The sequence below is a fragment of the Stegodyphus dumicola genome, chromosome 10 (assembly GCF_044657685.1).
Source record: "Stegodyphus dumicola isolate Sdum_Otavi_A_Nest chromosome 10, ASM4465768v1".
Lineage (NCBI taxonomy): Eukaryota > Metazoa > Arthropoda > Arachnida > Araneae > Eresidae > Stegodyphus > Stegodyphus dumicola.
This window is the reverse complement of record NC_140777.1, coordinates 162,102,858-162,126,486: the sequence shown is the minus strand read 5'-3', so window position 1 is coordinate 162,126,486 and position 23,629 is coordinate 162,102,858. Positions and strand designations below refer to the sequence as shown.

Here is a 23,629-nt window from a genome sequence, read left to right as displayed (position 1 = left end):
ACTAAAACAAAATGTGAATATCGCCAAATCATCTTTAAATGCGCCAAGGTGGCAAACTCAGAAGTAAGTCTTCAAGACACCCCTACGAAAAATGGGTTAGGGCTCGTTTCTACGGCAACAGACAGCTGCAGACAAACTGGCGAGAGCTGTTCTTACCATAGACAGACAGTACACCTTCTTGAAGAAATCAGTCATTTGTGTTTGCTTCTTGCTTTGGAAGCATTTTCTCTTGATCCGAGATTGCATTTTTCGTAGCATAAGTTTCTCGGACAACTCCACGTCTTCTTGTTCTTCCAAATACCTCAGCAGTCCGTCGACTTGTTGCAAAGCCCCTTCGTGAGTCTTCCGCATCTGCATAGTGGGCTCTTCTTCACCTTCACTTTGCTGTCCTTCATTCTTGGTCTCTCCCCTTGCTTTTTTCACAATTTCGTTATCTGTCAAGTGTTCGAAGCCAGTTTCGTTGACGTCACACTCCCACAACTCGTTAATGTTTTCAGCATCGACATTCTCACCACCCAGAACTGTTTTCACCAAATTGGCAAGAGTTGCCGTGGGCGTGTCTACATCTTCATTCTCTTCTTCACAACTCAAAGGGGTTAGGTTGTTATTGACTTCAACATTAGGCATGAGTTTTCTCCATGATTTTATGGGGGTTGACGGTTTCACTGAGTCCCATGCAGATGCAATGTCGTAGATGCTGCCAAGATTGTGTAGTGTTTCCAAAACTCTTTCAGATCATAACCTTCTTCAATTTTGGTCATTAGCAGCTTGGTTGGGTATGTTCTCTTCATTGTTACAATGACTCCTTGGTCCATGGGTTGGATTAGCGCAGTAACGTTTGGAGGGAGAAACTTTGCAAAAATTTGTCCATCAGAAAACTTTACCACGCTTGTTGCTGGGTGAGAAGATGCATTTTCGATCAACAGCGCAGCTTTTTCAAGCAGGTTTTTTGATTTAAGATGTTTACGCACTTGAAGAACAAAGATTTTTGAGAAACATTCTTAAAAAATGTTTCGGTTCATCCAACCCCTATTTTTTTTTTTTTTTTTTTTTTTCTTGTTAAAGTAATCAATGGGCAAATTTTCTATCTTTGTGCCTTTGAAAGGTCTTTTTTTTTCCTGGGGGGGGGATTTTCCAATGACAACACGTCTAAGTTTATATCCACCGGTAGCGTTACTGCAAGACATGATAGTGATCCTTTCCTTGCTGCTTTTATGACCCGCCGCTTTATTTTCACTTTCAAATGCTAAAGTGCGAGTGGGAAGACATATCCACAAAAGTCCCGATTCGTAGGCATTGTAAATTTGTTCAAAAGATAGCTCTTCTTTTAAAACAAATTCTTCAAATTCATGGTGGAAATCGTTGGCTGCTTGTTGGTCACCACTAAGTTTCTTCCCATGAAGTTCAATTTCTCGAATTCCATGTCGCTGCTTAAAACGAGTCAACCAGCCGGAAGACGCATCAAAATTTCCTTTCAGGCCTAACAACTCAAAAAAGGTTTTTGCCTTCGTCACGATGATAGGACCATTTACAGAAGTACCCTCTTTTCGAACTTGAGCTAACCATTCTGTCAATGCCATGTCTAGCTCATCAAAGGTAGAACCCTTCATAGTTTTTCGCGTTTTCGTTGCGGAAGCACTGTCCGACATTGATGCAAAGTTCACCAGTTTGTCTTTTTGCTTTAGAATGTCACGCGCTGTTGTTTCCGATATTCCATAATCCAATTCCATCTGCTACCTTGTAGCGCCGTTTGCTACTTTGGAAATTAATACTAGTTTTTGCGCAATCGTCAACACAACCTTCTTTTGTTTTCCTGACATTTTAAATCCGTAACGAAAAACACAAAACCAAAAAGCACAAGCACTGAACACAATAAAAGATAAGAAATTAACTCCGGTTCTCAAACACTATCAGGCCTAAACTAACAATGGCGAGTGGGAGGAAGTGGACGTGTCAGTAAGACGAGAGAGGGCAGTGGAGCGGGCACTGCAAGGTAAACAAAATATGTGTAAATCTCTAATAAACAGACTGGATCGCAGTTAAAGTAATAAACAGAGGAGCGTTCTTCCACACAACATTTATTCACGAACACCAAAGACGAACTGATACATATACATAATTGACATCACAGTTTCCTTTTACAAACAAACACTACCGCCATCTATTGGCGATCTATGGATACACAATCCTAAACTTAACACTCCCCCCCCCCATGCATCCGTCTACGGATGCATCAATTTTATTGAACTTCAAGATTATAAAGTCTTTCAATTGGTCTTCTAACAACACCCTTATCCAACTGAATCTCACAAGATCTAATTCTATCATTACTTCCGTGAAATAATTCCTTAATCCTACCTATCTTCCAGTTACAGCGTTTCACATTATCTTCTCGTACAAGTACAACATCATTAATTTTAAACACGGGAGAATTCTTTGGAGTTTTTGAAAACATGACTGATCTTAATTCTAACAAATATTCTTTATAAAACCTTTTCCAAAAATGCTCTAATATTAATTGCCTATGCTTCCATCTTTTAATCAATTGAGATCTTGTAGATTCTAATTTAGATTCAGGTGAAGGTAAAACAGTCAATCTAGATCCAGTTATAAAATGAGATGGTGAAAGAGGATCAGGTTCATTTGGTTCATTGTATACATACGTTATAGGTCTAGAATTAATAACAGCTTCAACTTCAACTAAAACAGTATACAGTTCTTCATAATATAAAGAAGCTTTACCTAAGATACGTTTTAAACAAGTTTTTACAGATCTTACCAAACGTTCCCAGAATCCGCCCCACCAAGGAGCACCTTCTACAATAAATTTCCATTCAAACCCATTTTTACCAAGAAAATTTAGAACCTTTTCATCTTTACATAATTTATACAAATATTTTAATTCACGATCAGCAGTCTTAAAGGTTTTAGCATTATCAGAATATATAACTCTACAAATACCCCTACGTGCAAAAAATCTACGTAAGGCTTGAATGAGAAACACTCTGCACTTAAATTTGATAACAATTCTAAATGGACTCCTCGAGTCACTGCACAGGTAAACAATGAAATATACACTTTTGTACCATCCTTTAAATACAAAGGGCCAGCGAAATCTATGCCACTTACCTCAAATGGTTGAGCTTTCTCCACTCGGTCAGCTGGAAGAGGAGCCGATATCTCGTGTCCAGCTTTAGCATTATATTTTTTACAAAATCTACAATCATGTAACACAGATTTTACAAAACGTCTGGCTTTTAAAATCCAAAATTTCCCTCTTACTTGCACTAAAGTTTCATTTACACCACTATGAAGTACCTTTTCATGACAATTCAAAATAATTAAACGAGAAAAATAATTATTTGGTAATATTATAGGCTGAATTTCATCGACATCTAATGATGATTTTACTAATCTACTTCCAACTCTTAAACAACCCTTTTCATCCATTACTGGATTTAACCCAAACAATTTCGAATTATGAGACAATGGTTTTTTACATTTAACATCATTCAACTCTTCAAAAAAATACTCACCTTGTGATAAGATAATCCAATAGCACATAGCATTACATATTTCATTTTTGGTCACAGGACCAATCACTCTATTCTGTGACTTAAAATTATTAATGAATCTAAATACATATGACGTGACTCTTAAAAGTTTACCTAAGTCACTAAAGTTTTCTATTTTTAACACAGGTTGTAAAGGTTGAACACTGCTAGTAACTTGAGTCACAACTCTTTCTTCTGCACTATCTACTATGTTACAATGCTCGTTCACTTTAGGCCAATTTATTTCATCTTGATGAAGCCATGGAGGTCCATGCCACCACACTTGATCTACTACAAGATCACTCACTTTAACACCACGTGTAATTTTATCTGCTGGATTATCTGAGCCAGGACAATGATGCCACATGCTCGGGGATGTTTTGTCTTGAATTTCAGACACTCGATTTTGTACGAATGTTTTCCATCGCAGCGGTGAGTTTTTTATCCAATGAAGCACAATAAGAGAATCTGTCCATAAATGAATCTTAGCTTGAGGAAAATGCACATGGACTGTAGTTACAAGTCTTGCACCTAACACTGCTGCCATAAGCTCGAGTCTTGGTAAAGATAATTTTTTCAGGGGTGTCACTCTGCTCTTGGCTATCACTAAACTTGTTCCACAATATTTTAAGCTACGGAATTTCACGTACACTGCTGCTCCGTAAGCAGTTTGAGATGAATCACAAAAACAATGTAGTTCTAGTGTTTCAGATGTTTCATCAACATCACGAAAATACCACCGAGGTATCTGGATATTAGGTAGATCACATAGTTGCCTATACCATTTATTCCACTTGTCTTGCAATTCTGGTGGGATAATTTCATCCCACTCAACACCTTTCAGCCATAAATCCTGAAACAGAACTTTTGCTTGAATAACATATGGAGTAAGAAACCCAACAGGATCGAAGATTTTTGAAGCAGCTTTTAAAACACAACGTTTTGTTTGGTCATTTGACTGGATGAAATCAATAACGTCTTGTGCATTAAAACAGAAGATATCCTTAATTGTATCCCATTGAAGTCCAAGAATCTTTGAGGGGGAATCACAGTCAGGCAATTTAAAGCTAACGAAGTTGTCACTTGATTTATACTGGTTTTTTACAGTATCCGAATTAGAATTCCATTTGGTCAAAGTCATTGATGCCTTTTTCATTATATCATTGGCTTCATGATATATCTGTATAGCTTCCTCCTCCGTATCTGATCCACAAATAAAATCGTCCACATACATGAAGTTTTCTAACATTTCTACAGTTCTGGGATGGATGTCTTCAAATTTCTTTATATGATGCTTAATGCAAGCGCTCAGCAAAAATGGACTTGATTTTGCTCCAAAAATTACACGACACATCCGATAAACTTGAATTCTCGGATTGCTCAAACTTGAATTCTCATCAATCCACAAAAATCGCATTGAATCCCGATCTTCAGGTGCAACAGAAATTTGTAAAAACGCTTTCTCAATATCTGACGTAAATGCAATTCGATGAAGTCGAAAATTTATTAAAACTTTCAAAAGTTCAGGAAGAAGATTTGGTCCTTGTAGTAAATTATCATTTAGAGATTCATGATTTTTTTCCTTTGAAGAAGCATCATAAACAATGCGAAGCTTTGTAGAATTATGATCTTCACGGATGACAGCACGGTGAGGTATGTAGTAAGTTCGTCTCCCAGATGGAGTACCAAGATTGACCTTTTCTATGATTTCTTCCTTAAGCTGATAGTCAATCACTTCTTTATAATGCGCATAAAAGTTCAAGTTTGATTTAAATTGTTCGATCAGATTTAAAAATCGTCTTTCAGCATTCTTAAAATTGTCTCTTAAAGTCACATTCTGATCTTTCCATGGAAGTCTAACTTCGTATCTATTACCCTTTTGTGTAATCGAGTTGTTAAATATTTGCATGGCCATTTCATTTTGTTCTTCGTCAGAAACATTTTTAATTCCTATAGATTCAATATCCCAAAACGATTCGACACTTTTTAGAAGTTTCTCTTCTACACTTACGTTTAAACACGCATCATGGATTTCAAAGTCTGATGAAGGAAATTTGCCTTGTATACACCACCCAAACAAGGTTTTCATCGCTACGGCATTTCTGTTTATCCTTTTTATTTCTTCGCTTGCTATTTTCCACATAATGTCAGCGCCGATTAAAACGGAAATATGACTCACTCCATCGGCGCCGCCGCAGTCTGTCAAAGTGACGCCGAATGCTTGGAGTTTGGATTTGATTTCTACATCTGGTACTCGTATATCGGCATTTGTTATGACTGGTACTTCAATGACTTCGAGATTTATGGATTTTTCAGGGTCATTAATATTCCGGAGCGTAAGTTCAACTTTCTTTCGCCGCCAATGTTTCCCGTTCTTTTCACCGAAGGTATGCAGATTTAAAACAGTTTCTCCTTTCACTGGTAATTGTAATTTTCTTGATAAATCTTCTCGAATTGCAGAGATTTGGCTACCGCCGTCAAGAAGACATCTCACAATACAATTCTTATTTCTGCCCTCAGCCACAGCATACACCGTTTGAAGCATAATATTAGATCCAGTTTTGGCAGAAGAATTTTGAACAATTTCCGCCGATGTCTCGGTTTCCTTATTTTTTTCACTGGTGACAGCTGATGTGGGATTTACACACACACTTTCATGATGTTTACCGCGGCACCTTTTGCAGGAAAACTGTTTGTTCTTACAGTTGATAGCTAAATGTTTACATCCAAAACACATAAAACATTTTCCTGTACGTTTCAAAATGTTGCGTTTCTCATCAGCGTTCACCTCAGTACATTTATATTTCGTATGATCTTCTTTGTCACAAAATATACATTTATATCCAATTGTTGATAAAGCTGAAGCAGTCGGAACTTTCGGTTTATAATTAGGATAAACTTTCGTGCGTTGTTCATTTTGACGAAAGTATGGTTTCTGATTCGTTTTCGTAGAGTTCATTAAACTTGCAGCTTCTCGACAGTTAACTTCCTTTTTTAAGAATTCTATAAGTTCCTTTATATCAAATCCTGCTTCCATATTTCGACTTCGATTAAATTCCAAATTTAATTCCTCTGGAAGTTTCTGCAAAATGATAGGACAGAGAATATTTCCATAACTTCCAGAAGTAACGTTTAACGATTCTAAACTTCGAATGTTGACTTCGCATTCATCGTACAGCTTACGCAGTGCTTTAACATTTGAAATGTTTCCCACTGGTTCAAGGGATAATAATTTATTCATATGCGAGGTGATAACAACATCTTGTCTTCCAAAACGTTCTTTCAATATTTCTACTGCGGAATCATAATTCTGGTCACTTAAAGCGAAACCGGAAATGGCAGCTAAAGCATTACCTCCAAGTAAGGATTTTAGGTACGCAAATTTTTCAGTTTTTCTCAATCCACTATGATTATGAATTGTATTTTCGAACTGGTTCCAGAAGTCTAACCATTTACACGAATCTCCGTAATAAGTTCCTATTTGCAGACGTGGTAACTTCACTGGTTTTATTTCAACTGGAAGTGCAACATTAGCCGTTTGGTTCTGATGAACTGTTCTAGAAGATTCCGAATTCTTCTTCAAAAATCGTTGCATTCTTCCTCTCCATATAACAGTTTTATCCTGGTATTCTTGACTTGAGGTAACTTCATTTTCAATCTCCTCCGAAGTTACTTTCGTTTCTATTTCTGAATCTAAACTTTTCAGTTCATTGATTTTCTCAATTAACTGTTCATATAAATCCTCGATTATCTCAATTTTCTCATTTAGCGGAATATTATTTGCTAAATTCGATTCGACTTTGGTTATCAGTTTCGTAGTTAATTGTCTAACAACCGATCGTTTCTTTTTCAAATTTTCAAGAACGCCCTCCATTTTCGAAATATTCAGTCTGTCGATTTTCTGGCTCGTAATAATCCCGGGTTTCGGCACCATAAACAAAATATGTGTAAATCTCTAATAAACAGACTGGATCGCAGTTAAAGTAATAAACAGAGGAGCGTTCTTCCACACAACATTTATTCACGAACACCAAAGACGAACTGATACATATACATAATTGACATCACAGTTTCCTTTTACAAACAAACACTACCGCCATCTAATGGCGATCTATGGATACACAATCCTAAACTTAACACAAGGGTGAGTAAGAAATCACTTACTCATCAGAGGGGAAGGTTCCGAGAAGGCCTGGGACATTTTTGCCATAAATAAGCACAATGTTTAGCAAATTTAACGTTTCACTCAGTTTTGTGAACATTTTTATTTTCTTTGCTTTAAGCTTGAAAAAAAAACTTTGTGCGGCAGGCGCGGATAATCGGGAGTCTACTGTAAATAAAAATGTAATTTAATCCGCCTTGACTGCCAAGTTTCTTAGTTATTACAAATTTATCACTTTAAGATTCTACGCAATCAGAAGTCTTCCTCTTCAGTATGCTATCTACGTGCTTCGCCATCAGTATTTTCTGCGTTTCTACGTCTCAGCAAATTGAACGTTTCGCTCCGTTTTGTGAGCACTTTTATTTTCTTTACGTTTGTAAAAAAAAAAAAAACACTTTGTGCGGCAGGTGCGGATAAACCGCCCGCGGATAATCGGGAGTCTACTGTACACTTTGTAGTGATGTAATTAAACAAAAACATTAAAATTCTAACTAAAAATGTGGACTAGTGGTCAAAGACTATACAATTTAATTTAAGCTGGCTCAGTAACTCTATCGTCATAACAAATTCTAATGTCGGCAATCTCAATTTAAAAACTGTCTAAGTCATTTGCATTCTGGTGAGGAAATAGAAATGGGATATTATAGCAAAGGCTGAAATTATAAAAAACTGCATAATTTACATAATAATAACTGTTCGTATCTGAAGAATAATTTTCTTTCTTTTCACATATTCAGTTTCTTTCTTCAACACGTCCCCCCCCATTTTAGAATGTTTTGATTTAATTAAAGATTTCTGTTATTCTAAAACAACTAAATGCATTTAGAATGCATAGAAAAAGCTGCTAATTTTATTTCTTTAGTAATATGAACATTCAGAAGAAATATGAAATATGTATATATGGTAAGGGCCGGTTACAGAGGTGGTGTGGCAGAATGTTTTTAATTTAGTGACACACTGAGCAACAAAATATAAAAATGGGAAAACTTTTAGAATTTAGAGCAGGCATTGGAAGCAGAATTCAGAAAAGTACTAAGCATCAGAATTTAGAATCCACAGAGATTGCATCAATTGGAGAAATGCCTAGCTTCTAGCCCTGTGTACGATACATTAAGACATATTAGATGAATCTTTTAAATTGTCAGTTTTCAATTTCTTTATTAATAAAAAAAATCCTTTTTATAATGCCTGTCCATGTGATAAGTTCGGAAGCATTCTTGACATTTTCCACGCTTGTGTCTAGTGAAAAGTAGAGAAAATAAAGGGGAAAGAAACATGTTAAGAAAAAGATTATAGTAAATCAGAAGTAAAACATTCAAATATTATGTTCTCATTGTTCTTCCAGACGTTCTCCAAAAAGTAAAAAATTCATCACACACGTTCTGTAAGATATATCCATTACGTGTTAATATCATACAGACAATTTTTATTTTGTCACATTTTTCTGGAATCTTCTAGAATTGTGGGTCTATAAATCTTGCCTTCAAATCCTTCTAAACTTTCCAAGCTGTAATTCCTAAAATCCTAAAGAAATATTACCCCTACCAATTCTGTAACAGAAAAAAAAAAAAAAAAAAACAGAAATATTTTGGAGAAAAAAAAAGGGGGGGAAAGTATAAAATTAATTTTACAGAGAAAAATGATGCATATTCTCAGAATTATGAGACTATTACATGGGAAAAACTCTTACTATGAATAAATTAAAAAGAAGACAGTTTTAATTAATTACATAGCTATTTTCCATTTGCTAAGAACTGTTTTGTAAATTGTGCATAGCATTATACCTTGTTTATTTTTCAGATTCAAAATATTATATTGGAACTTTACATAATATGAAGTGAAAAATAAAAATGTTTTAATCTTATTTTTTAAATATAATTTCAATATACTACCATTATTTTAATGATATTTATCAATGTTACAATGCTTTAGAAAAAATTGTCGAAAAATGCCAGATCTTGGAATTAAAACTTTTCTACAGAAACTGATCTTACAAAATGTCCATAAGTCGTTAAATTTAGAACCGTTTAATAAAAGAATTCCCATCCCTAAAAGCAAAAAGTTGTTTAAGAGCTCTTCATTAGAAAAAATAAAACGATTTCGAATGCTTATGTTTCACTTCTTGCTCAGAAACTCGAGTATCCCACCATTTATATTAGAAATAAAAAAAAAAAAAATTATAACCCATGAACCCATTCAAAAGATAACCATATTTGTCAGTGAATTGCCAAAAATATTCCTCCAAAATGTTAATTCACACTCAAAATGGCAATCGTAAAAACAGACAGAAATTTCAGAAGATGAAAATTAAGGACCTTCTGCCGATTTTGGCCGATATTAAGAACTTTTAAGGACCAAAAAACCGATTCCAAAAAAAAAACCTAAGGACTTTTAAGGGCTCTTAAGGACCATATGAACCCTATTTTTCCAGTGGATTGTTCAAACTCAAAATTCCTGGTTCTAGTAGGTAGAATGATCTGTCATCAAGTCAACCTGTGACTTCACCGCTATCATGGGCATAATCATTTTTTTTTACCCTTCAGCCTACAATGACTAACTGACTGACTGTGGGCCAGCAAGGCTTACATAGCTTTCGGCTAGTGTTCGAGAACATTCTGGGCTAAACTGGTAAGAATTCATTCCAAAAGATTCTCTATCCGTCCATGGCACGTCGCCAAATGGGCGATTTCTTGCCAAATATGGCAACCCCGCCTTCCCTCACCCTATTATGGCAACCATAAACCTTCTTTGCAGGGAAGCTATCTTACCACGCCTTGATATTTTGTAACACTATACATATATATATATATATATATATACAAAACAATTCTTTTGAAAAGAAAACACAAACCTGCCCAGTATTTTAGCACATTAAGCTGCAGAAAAATTATTATAGACATAAAGTAAGAAATTTTTTGGTTTTAACATTTTTAAATTCTTTGTTGCATTTATATAATTATTTGAAATTTATTAATTATGAATTTCAATTTCTGATCTTTGTGAAATATTAGTTCTAAATTTCGTACTTTATATATAGATATGTAATGAAAACAAGAAAAAGACGAGAAGAAAACGTCGATGAAAACAAGAAAAAGAAATCGTTGAGGCATAATACTTAGATATTACAGATCGTAGATCCATACTGAAGCAGAAGAATTCTGATTGCATAGTATGCTAATATGTTGACTTCGTAATATCTAAAAAATATGACAGTTTTAATTGCATTTTTATTTGCAATTGACATTTGTGGCCACAGTTCACTTGGCATTCTAGTCGTGCCTACTCAAGAAAATTTACAGTTTTGATATTGTTGCAATAGGAACAGAGCAGAATGAAACAGCATCTAAGTGGCACAGGAAGCAAAAGCTACAGTGCATAGCTACCCAATATGAAAGCAAAGGGAAAGGTCTTGGTTGAGTTCAAAGTTTCAGTTCCCAATTATTACGCCATTAGCGCTGTGCAAGCCATGCAAAATGCCACGATCTAGAAATGACGCAAGTCAGAGAAGTTATTACGATTTGTAAAACAGAGAGGTAGAATTAAAGGATTACCACTAGTTTAAATCCTAATTCTGATTTACATATTTTTTTATCTTACATATATACATATATATATAAATGCTTGTTTGTTTGCATTTTATACAAATCTAAAGTTTAATTCTGATCTTTATGAAACTTGTTTCACTCGACCTTCAAACAAGAGGAAAGTCACTGTCTACCTAAGATTCCTCAAAATCATTCCATGGGATACACACTCTTTATATACATATGTTTTATGCTAATTTAACGAATTTTTGATTAAAAACTCAGTGATTTAAAAGTTTTGTATTGCCACTCTGAAAAGCATAATATTGTTATGTTTTTCCCCTTCCTTTACGTTACGTACGTACGGGATTTGTGCGGATTTAGAGTGAATAACGACAACAGCACTTCATGAAGAAGTATCAGAACACACTTTATTGGCCAGTATTATTCAAGACAGTTCCAAAATCATGTTTCCAGTTCTCGAAGAACTATTATAAACACGCTGGCACAATCAGCAACACAGCCTCCAGGTTATCAGGCTATAACGGTGGAGACAACTTCACTGCAAAACACCAGATACAACTCCCGACTCCTCGGTTCAGTCGTTCCCAAAGCTCAACACACTCTCTGAACAATGCACTAAGAAACTCTTTCGGTGCACTCGATCACCATCTTGGCACTCATTGACTGTCTATCAACTCGATGGACTCTCATTCACTGACTTGCTAGACGAGACTCTGACTAACTCTTCACGTACCAGCAGGGTTTATATAGCTTTTGGCTTGTGTTCAAAAACTTTCTGGGCTAAACCAGTAAGAATTCGTTCCAGAAGGCTCTCCATCCGTCCATGGCATATTGCCAATTTTGTCGCCAAATGTGGCAACCCTAAACCTGCTTTGCGAGAAAGCTATCTTACCGTACCTTGACATTTCATAATATATATATATATATATATATATATATATATATATGTTTCATATTTAATCAAAAAACTCGGCGATATAAAAAAAAATGTGTTGCTACTCAGAAAGCATAATTATATTAACTTGTCTTGAATTTAATAAAGAAACTTGGCTATTTAAGAGAAATGTATTGCCACTGCCCAAATTAAAATATTTTAAAGTGTGTTATCATTCTACAAAGCATAAAATATTTAATTTTTCGTGCATTAGCACGCACATATTAATATGTGTCTTATTGCATCACAAGCACTTTCTTTACTTTTTGAAAGTGAATTTGTAATAGCCATCCTAAAGAATTACTTCCACTGTGAAATCAATTATGCCACCAAAACAAAAATAAATTTCTTGATCTAAACCTCAAGCACCAAAGAAAAAGGCAGTGTGAGCTTCAGAAACAAACAAGCAATGGGAAGAAAGACTGGAAAAAACATTTGAGTAGACACTACTCAAACCCATTCCTCTGAAACAGACAAGCGATGAGCAAGACTGGAAAACGTTCAAAACGCATTGCTCAATCCAGACAAACACTGCATGCTGACATAAATCTTATTGAATTCTATTACGGTGTTAATTATGATTTCAGTCTTCATTGAAATGTAGTTGTTGGAAAGATGGATAAATTATGCAAGTATTGCAGAGCCCTCAAATTTAAGAATGAAGCACCGGGAGTGTGCTCATGCATTGCAAAGTTCGTAACTAAAATTCATCTGTGGCACAAGCTGCGGATTTCTGTTCAATTAAGAAGAATTAAAAAGGGTTATTTTAAGCTTTTAGACACTGCAATTATTTTCAGACTAAGACACAACTCACTATCTAGTAGGGTCTGAAAGACTTTGATAGAAGTCTCTATACATAATAAAACCTTACAATTGACCTTTTTCTGAAAATAAGATATTATTTGTAATTAAAAAAAAAATCTTTCATACTAGAGTTAGTGTAATTAATAGTGACACTGATTACCTAAACATAGACTGTACATTTGAGTGTATAATGAACATGTTTATTATTAAAAAAAAAAAAAAAAAAAAAACTGACATGTACACCACATGACTTCTTTATACGAAATATTAAATTACACTCATTTTTTCCTGCATTTTATTTAAACTTATTGAATTTAATTATATTTACTTCATCGATAGCACGTAAACCACAATAGAATAAACTCACTCTTTAAAATTCACTATATTTACTTACCATATACACTCTGGCGCTAGGTTCATTTAACAGGGTTATATCTCATTGATTTTATAACTCAGAAAGAAAAAAAAAAAAATTATATCTGAAGAATTATCTAATCATTATAGTTCTATTCAAATACTATAATAAATCTAAGACGATGCATAAAAGAAATCAAACAAATAAAAAAGAAACAGTTTTTCACAGACAATTCAGCAACGCTTACCTAATGTGCAAGCACTAATCGTAAACATTCTCCTCTGTCGGAGACAGACTGCCAACAATATTTGTACCCAATATGAAACACTTATTTCCTCGAATTCCATTAGACATACATTCCTCATTCATTTAATTCAGTTCTCACTTCGTGCCAAGGCAAAAATACATAAAAACTCAAAATATTTTCATTAAAAATTGAAAGATATAGGAAAACTTAAAACATCAAATACAGTTAAAACAATTTTTAAAAAAAAATTTTTTTACAATTAGAGTTTCTGCACAAAAACAAACAATTCGGTCAGCAGGTAAAAAAAAAGGCAGATTTTTCACTACACAAAACTAAGTTTCCTTTTGGTCCCACTTGACAAAAAGACACTGAAAGTGCAGAAAGAATTAACTCACTATTCTGCTAAGTTTCAAATGTAAACAAATATGGCTGCTATGGTAAGAAAAATTAGGCTTAGCTGCACTTAAACAACTTTTAAACTGTTGATAATTCTGCAACTATTGCATGTAAATTAACTAAAGGCATAAAAACTTTAACTGGAAGATAAGAGTAACATAATTTGATCATTTTTAAAGCAAAAATGCCCAATTTACCAACATATAAGAAATAAAAAAATGAGCTCACAGAGCCAAGTAACAGTGTATACATGTAAGATACAACAAAATATGACAGCTGTTTCAAAAAAAAAAATAATTGGCGACTTCAAAATTGACCTTCTAAATTTGGTGATCTGCCCTTAAATTCATCTCTTCTCACAGGTTCCAGATTTTTCTATCTTACATAACGTTTTAATGCAGATGCCCCTTGTCCAATCAAATTAATTGTAAACCAAAACTCTGAACTGAAACTTTCCCACTCACAACCTTCTTCCTCTGAAAGTACTATAACTCTTCCTCTTTTCCGCATAGCTCTCGTGCTGGTAAGAAGCTCTTAAACCATGCTGCTGCTGCTTGCTTACTTAAGATGACGTTCTACATCAAAATGCAATTTACGTATTCAAATATAATTAGGAAACATCTTGTCTGAAAAAAAAATAATTTAATATATGTAAAAAATTAAAGATTGTGATTTTTCAAGATACGGTATGCTACATTGTGTCCTCATGCTTTCCACTCTGCCACACTACGGTCTTCTCGATCATCTACGCAGCATCGTAAGCTGTTAAAGTTCCAGTGAATTCATCTACGCATTTTAAAATCATTACATATTCATAAAAAGTCAAGACAGGATTAACCTGCTGCAAGTTTTCCCAATGGTCTTCGAACTCTGCTGCCTAAAACTCCCAGTGAATCATCAAATTTGTTTCTGGTGTGTGATTTAACAGCATATTCAATAGTTCTTTGAAAACTGAGTATCTAAGTTCAAAATCGAAAGTATTTGGAATCAAGGTCAGTGCCGCCAACGTAGTGAAATATGGTTACTGTTTCTGGCTCACTTCGAATATTCGTAATGTCTGATCATCCGATCATCAAGTAAAAAGAAAAACATCCAAAGTGCTTTGAAGGTCAGCAACCTCATGAATGAAATAGTGTTTTGTGCACATTTTGCATTTTTCAGTGCTTTTATTCAAAAAATGCAATATTATCAAAAGTTATTAATGTGATATTGAAGTGGTATGAAGTTCCAAATGGAGTAAATTGCGTTTTTAAATGACTTTATATTATAGGTAATAGCATTCTTTTACGATTTATTCATGGCAATGTTTTGCTTAAATTGTTTTAAAATCAAAGTTAATAATTTAGAAATTTTATGATTTATTTAAAATGTAGTTTTGTTATTTCTGAATTGGGAAATTATTGAATTTGGTAAAAATTAGGTAAAGAATTTGAAGGTTTTGCTTAGGGAAGGTTCCTAATGTGAATAAGATTTTTGTACTATTGTTTAAGTTTCTTTGAATTTATATTTTTTCATTTTTACTGTATGTTAAGAATGAAATTAGTGTTTGAAATTTTTGAATTGTAAGTATTTCTTTTATGTTTTCAAGATAAACGTTGAAGGCTCTCACCTTATGAAAACAATTTTTTTTTATTAAATCTAAGTATTTTTTATTTTTTCATAAAATAGAGTGTGTTTTTAATTTTTTATAATTGAATGACAGCAGTTTGAAAAAGGCCAGTTACCTCTATCGAAGGAACAAAGGTCTTTTCTACAGTAACTGCTAATTTGGCAAATCTTTTGGCCACTGGTGAGAAATAAACACCAGTCTGCTCAACTGATAAACAAAACCAATATGATGGATATGCTGGTATTTAGAGAAAGTTGTGGAGTCTTCAAGTTTTGTAAAGAATAAATTTTAAACGTCTTAATAATAGTGGAAAGTTTGAGATTTGTTGTGTTTATGAATGATGTGTTACAAAATTTTTATATTTTAAAATGCCTTCCCTAAAAAACATAATTAAATAACATGAAAGTTGGCATCTTAATTTGTATTATAATAGAAATATTTTCATCAACAAAAATTGGAAAGACTTTTATTTGAACATTTACTTTGTGAAAAAAATTGAACTTTTACCGTGTGGAATCAAGAACTTTACAAAATTTCATTGGACAATCTTACCTCAGAACTATAAAATATGCTATTGTTTTAAAAGAACATAGTGCTTAAAATTAATAATTCAAAATTTTATGACTTTTAATGAAATGTCAAATTGAGTCAAAATATCAGTTAAAATTCTATGATGATAGTTTTTGTTTAAAAGTTACTATGTTTCATATTTTTCACATTTTGCTGCTCCAATGCTTTTTCTTTCATCCTGCTCACCCAGCTTTCTTTTGAAGGGGGGATATGTAAGATATAACAAAATATGACAGCTGTTTCCAAAAAATAATTGGCGACCTCAAAATTGACCATCTAAATTTGGTGATCTGCCCCTAAATTCATCTCTTCTCACAGGTTCCAGATTTTTCTATCTTACGTAACGTTTTAATGCAGATGCCTCTTTCCAATCAAATTAATTGTAAACCAAAACTCTGAACTGAATCCCACTCACAACCTTCTTCCTTTGAAAGTACTATAAATCTGCCCCTTTTCCGCATAGCTCTCATGCTGGTAAGACGCTCTTAAACCATGCTGCTGCTGCTTACTTACTTAAGATGATGTTCTACTTCAAAATGCAGTTTATGTATTCAAATATAATTAGAAAACATCTTGTCTGAAAAAAGAATGATTTGACATATGTAAAAAAAAAATAAAGATTGTGATTTTTCAAGATACGGTGTGCTACATTGCGTCCTCATGCTTTCCACTCTGCCACACTACGGTCTTCTCGGTCATCTACACAGTATCGTAAGCTGTTAAAGTTCCAGTGCCTTCATCTATGCATTTTAAAATCATTACATATATAATGATTTTAAAATGTGTATATATACGAGTTTTGGTGGGGCCAATTGCAACCAAAAAGAGAGGTGCACAATTACATGTTATAGCAGTCCTATATACAAAATTTCAACATTCTGAGGCTACTCGTTTTTTGAGTTATGCGAGATACATACATACGTACATGCAGATGTCACAAAAAAATCTCTTCTGAATCCATTTTAAATCAGTTTTATAAATGTTTATAAATACCTTTCATAAATGTTTTTTCTCCTTCTAACATACATGTAATCCATCGTCGTTTCAAATTATCTGAGTAGTTTATAGATATACACATTTAAAGGCTGAACTAATGGCATTAATCTGCCTAGAATAACTGCCATGTCTGTATTAAACTCTTCCAACAATTTCTTCATATTATCCGTTAGATGGGATCTAAACATGTCCCAAACTAAAAGACTTTCTGGATTCTTTACGGCAATTGGATGCTTTTGCCAAACATTTCTTATCGACAATTTCACACCCTTTTTGTCACATTATTTGCAATATATGACAATAAATTTTTTTTTTCTTTCACAGGTCAATAAAATACTTCTGAAAACTTATCAGTTTGTTGTCCTTATCTTTCAGAAAACTTTGCAAAATATTTGTTTTTTCTTATAGAGCTAAAAGTTACTTTAAAGTTTTCACTTTCATTTGCATTATTTTTGCCTGCAAAATTGGCAAATAAATATACACTGTTTCTTGTTACAAGCAATCCATTCTTGCGACTTTATAGGACTTAATTGCAACACTTTCTTCTAGGAAGGTCACTTTGTTACTCCTTTATACAAAGCAAATTTATTGTCTGGTATACTAATGACTGTGATTTCCCCCCCCCCACTCACATATGCAGTTTTCACCAACACCAGACATCCTCATTGCTGCAAGATTTCTATTTTCTTTCCCAAATTGAATGACTTTGCAACTGAAACAGCACTGTATTGTTTAATTTGGCAAGAGCCATATTTACTACTAAAAGGAACACTAGATCAATAGTATTCAAAGTAAGGCAAATGAGATTTACTAAAGACTTCGATGTTCACTTCAGAATCACAGATTCAAATAGCTACAAAGAGAAAAGATCTGACTCCTAATTTCCCACATTCATTTGGGTTGGAAGTGCATTCTTACGCCATATAATGTCCTGCTTCTCAATACCCTAGAATAACATTCTTGTGTACACCTGCAATGAATACAACTTTACCACTTGTCAATACCATGTCAATTCAGTATACCACTGTTCTAAAGACTAGGAATACTTTTCAAATGAATAACTTCAAAAGATAAGAGCATCACACATGTTTTCATAAAGAGAAGGGTGCAGGTTATATGTTAAATATACCTAAAAATTAAGTTTCAAATTATAGCTAACCATTATACACCAGACCCATTTTTCAATGATGAATGCAAACACCTGGCTCCCTTATAAATCCTAAATTATTTGGGTTAATCCTGTAACTCCATATCGAGGTTTATGAAGCCTTTTGGATGCTTATTTCATGATGGTGCATTCTGGATGACCAGCAATTCATGTACTAGCATATATTTACATACACAATTTGAGCTTTGATAAATCAAAACCAAAGCAACTATTGAAAAAATTTTATTAATAAAAAATTTTACTTATACTGAAAAATTAACATTAATTTTGGATTCCACATTTTTATATCAAGTTCAACTTCCTGAAAATTTCAAGGTACGAAAGTCTAAATTATCGAAGTCAAAAGGTGTATACTTTTCATACAAACTTTCTGAGTCTTAAGAAAATGATAAAAACATGTTCAAAGATAGTATAATTGAAATACACAAATTTCAAACAAAGTAAATATGAATTCAAACAAAACTTAAAAATTTCTAAATAATTCATCAGTATGTGTATTGTTTGCTACCTGTTGCAAGGGGTCGAATCCAACATCTGGTTCCCAAATCCAGGCGCCACAAATCATTAAATGTAGTATTTGCAGTAGTACATCCACCAAAAATGTACATAGAATTACCAATGCAACAAGCACTATGGGAATACCTTTTGGAAATTGTAGGCCCAGGTTCTGGAACTAAATGACACCATTGCACAGACATGCCACAAACAGCATTGTAAAAATCTCTCTGAGTTTTTCGAACCACATCTGTTGTAAAAATAAATAGTTATATGAATAGGCATACTATAACACTGCACAAGGAATTTACTATTTTTTAATGCATAATAAACAAAAAAAGATAAATAATATTGATATAGAATAAAAATCATTCATATAAAATCAAATAGAATTCTATTTACATACTTTAAAATTTAGGTTAGGTTATGTATTTGATTATGGCAAAGCACATGATAGCTATTGTTTGAAGACGGAGCCCTTCATGGAAGATTTACTAAGGGAAATAAATTCATACTCATGTTACACATTCAAAAAAATTGCAAAAATCAACCCTGCAGCCAGGCTGTTTTACTTGGATATGGGCCTGGGTCATACTACTAGTATTCAGAGAATTTAACAGCCCCACTGGTAAAACCACTGGTATTGAAATGTTTTTCAATCATACTATTTGATAACTGTTCATGTTCTTTCTTTTAGTTTGCATTAAATGTAATACAAAGATGTTATACATTAGCTATACAGTTTGGTTTTCAATATTTAATTAACAGCTTTTTTCCACATATACACTGAAGGGCAATTACATTATGACCACACTATTAATAACATGAAGGACCACCTTTAGCCCTCAAAACTACCAGCACCCGATGTGGCATTGACACCACGAGGTGCTGATAAATAATCTGAGGTATCTGGTACCAAGAGCTCATCAACTTGTCCTGAAATTCCCACACATTGCGAGAGGGTAGTGTGGCAGCACAAATTTGTTTTTTCAGGTGGGACCACAAATGGTTTATTACATTAAGGTTAGGTGAATTTGGAGGCCAAGACCTGACTTGAAAGTCACTGGAATGTTCCTCGAACCACTCCTTGATTATTAGACACTTATGATATTATCTTGTTAGTAAACACACACTCTCTTCCAGAAATACTGATGTCATGAATGGGTAAACTTGGTCTGCAATGATGTTTGCATAGCACACAGATGTCAGGGATTGTTCTATGGGGATTATGGGTCCTAAAGTTCTTCATGAAAATATTGCCCACATCATAATAATCCCACAACCAGCTGCTTGTCTCCGTCCAACTGTGCATCCAGGAGCACAGGTTTCGCTTGGAAACTGGCATATTTGCACACGCTGTCAATGTGATGGACCAGGAAATATGATTTATCAGACCATGCAACTTTCTTCCATTCTTCTAACGTCCAATGCTGATGTTCCTCGATCCATTGGAGACGCAGCTGGCGATGACGTGCCGTCAGTACAGAGACATGCTTTGGCCTCCAGCTGCATAGGCCCATACGCAGCAGTGTACCTGACACAGTGTGTTTGAGAAACACTGTCTGGGCCACCACTGTTGCAGCTGGTGGTGATTTCGGCTGTTGTAGCTCTTCGGTCATGGTGAACAATGTGTAGCAATCTCCACTCTCCTCTAGAGTCAATGTGCCATCGATGACACACTGCTGCCCAGCGACTTGTCATTTCACCATCCATACACCACTTTCGATATGTGCTCACAACATCTGCACATGCACAGACTACCAAACACGGCATTTCTGATATTGATATTCCCAGTCATCAAGCTATAACAATTTGACCTTTATCGAAGTCTGATAAATCAGCTGCTTTTCTCATTATGTTGCTAATCGTACTATGTTTGGAAACACAATGAATAGCCCACTTTATACTCCAAAATTAGCCGCGCATGTGCAGTTGTTTTGTTCCTAAAAGATCCCCTTTTACAGATGGAGGGTGGTCATAATGTAATGCTCTTTGGTGTATATTAGAATAAGTTTATTACAGCATTCTAAAATAAAATGAAATTAGCAATAATCATCACTACCTTTATTAAAGCATGTTAAAACATCTGTGATTATGTTAATATTTGATCAACTTTTTTCTTTTGTAGTTATTGCATTACTTTAAACTTAGAAGGGTACTGTTCTGCTATCGGTACCAGATTCAGAAATGTAGAATGTATGCACATATGTACATATATTATTTAAATTATTAGAGAAAAATTATCTATTGGGGGGAAAAACTGTAGCAGTTTTTCCCCTTTGCCATCTTCTATCCTGTTCTGCAGGACTTGCTGTGCTGCGCTCATTCTACTTGAAGTGCCCTTCTATGGGACATGAAGTTCTGACAGCCGGAACACAGCATGAACGTTTCATGCTAATCTCAGTGTACAGCAGAAGTTGGAGTTAGTTGATAATATTCAGCCCCTGATTAGATAATTAACTTGTTGCAATCATTTTTGAGGTTGAGACCTTGTGACCACATTATTAGACCACTTTATTAGATGTGCATTTGAGTGTCTGCCATCAAAGTCTGAGCTCAAATTAACACTCGAACGCCAATCCATTTTGTGCACTCTGTGAGTTTTTCACAAAACTGATTGTGCAACTTTTGGTCTTATTCATTCGCTCTCCCAACAATGTTGCAGGTTCAGGTTGGAATTCTAATATTCCTCTTTTCTGCCTCTCAGAGTGGAACGTGACCCTATGCTCTATGGTAATTATTGCTTACCTGGATGAGTACTATCAACCCTCCTCATTTGTAATAAACAATTTAGAATCACCCTGTATATGTGTATATGCATGTATACACATATATTCATGGGCTAAAATCTTTACTGTATGGTAGCCCTTGGTTTTATTCTGAAAAAATCGGCAAGCGGTATTGATTGTTCATGAAATCTGGAAGTCCGCTGCAGTTTTTTGTAATAGTAACTCTTTTGGAACCTGGATTTTTGGTTATTACTATTCATTTCAGTTGCTGTGTTTGCTTGCATGTGCTTGGTATGGTCTTGGATTTTGAACTTGCTATTATTTTGCAGTGGGTACCATCATTTGAGTATGTGCGAGATGGGTAAGAGGATGAATGTTGATTAACAGCGGATGAGCCAAAATGATGAAAATTTTAACTGAATTGCTTACCTGGAGGATGGAGGAGATGGTAGTGAGAAGTCTAAACATATGCACGTGAAAAAAGGTATGTTAAAAAAAATTGATGTTTCATTTATTTATTTGTCTCTGTGCAGTAATTTTTGTTAAAAGATTTGTTGTTTAATATCTTATGATAGGAAATATGTATTTTTGGTTATTTGTTCGTCTGTGTGTTACGACAGCAGCGAATTTTTTCTGGTTTCAATTACAGTTTTAATTTTGTTTCAGCTTTCCGATTTTATTTAAGTGAAAATAGATTGATGTGTACATGGACAAAGTTAAGGCAGTGCACAATGCCTAGTTTAAGCAATTTCCCGATTTTGTTTTTAAGTGAAAATAGGTTGATGTGTACATGGACAAAGTTAAGGCAGTGTGCAATGCCTAGTTTGTGCAATTATCTGATGTTTTTTGAAGTGCAAATAGGTTGATGTGTACATGTACATATCACCATGTTTGCATAAGTCTTCGACTTTTGCATTTTTTGGTTTTGTGTAGCGGCCATCTGGAAAATGCCACGGATCCTTCCTGGTGCCGATCTTGGAGTAAAAAAAAAAAAAACGAGTCGCCAAGGGGTACCATAAATTTTTACCCATTTGTAATTACATATATATATGCATACATGAGAACAGTACTCTTAGAACCATTTCCAGAAATTTATGAAAGTTATTAAATGACATAATAATTACATCTAAAAATAATCTGTCCTTAAATGTTTTTTTAGTAGGCAATTTTTTGTGAGTTATTTGGTTGTTTTAGCAACTTTTAAGGAAAAAATTTATGAGGAAGAGGACAGAAGATATATACAACGAATTTTATAGGCTTAAGTAAGCAGTATAATTTCAACAAGAAAAACATTAAACAATCAGATAAATTTTTCAGTTGAATAGGCTATATTATATTCAATAAAATGCTAAAGATGATATGAATGTGTGTGATGATGTAGTTTTGAAGAAGGTGAAACCAATTCACTTCTTAAATCATGATCGAAATGCTGTAAAGAGATGTTAACTCATGCACAAATATGATGCATCATGAAAGATAGCTTGAAGATACTGCACAGATAAAAAGATGGTCTTGCAAACAGAGTGGCCAAATTCAACATTTTATTATTGTATAAAGCAACTCTGAACACACAATATTTACTTCAAACATGATTATGGATGTAATAGGTATTCCACAATTTTGTATACACAGTTACATTCAGGGCTGTGGAGTCAGTAGGGAAAATGGCCAACTCCTGGAATCTTTTAAAGAATCCAACTCTGACTTCAACTCCCTCATATATATGTAAAACATACACATGTGTTGGAGCTTATTTTTTTTTTTATTATTATAAAAGAAGTAATAGATGCTACAGAAAAAAAAAAAAATTTATGGCACAGCAAATTATTTATAATAATTAACATTTATTGTGAAATGGAAAATCTGCGATTAATAACTTCTAAGAAACAGCACAGCTTCGGCAAGATCTTCTTAATTAGAGGACTGTAGATCTGATTTGTTAAACTTCAGAGCTAAGAAGTCTTTCCACGCTAACTTGAGTAGGAGGAAGAGCTGTAACTGTTAGGGCTACTTCTTTTAACTTTTGAGGATAGATTTTTATAGGTTCTAAAAGAGGTGTCTT

The 23,629-nt window shown here is 34.1% G+C and overlaps 1 protein-coding gene across 2 annotated transcripts in view; it reads right to left on the bottom strand.

Moving 5' to 3' along the window:
• Fbxo42 (F-box protein 42) overlaps window positions 1-23,629 on the bottom strand; it is a 96,213-nt gene that overhangs the window by 63,906 nt on the left and 8,678 nt on the right. For both annotated transcript variants that reach the window (XM_085825789.1, XM_085825790.1), the window contains exon 2: window positions 18,852-19,088. In XM_085825789.1, coding sequence (XP_085681915.1) covers window positions 18,852-19,088 — 237 coding nt within the window. The remainder of the gene's footprint in view (window positions 1-18,851; window positions 19,089-23,629) is intronic.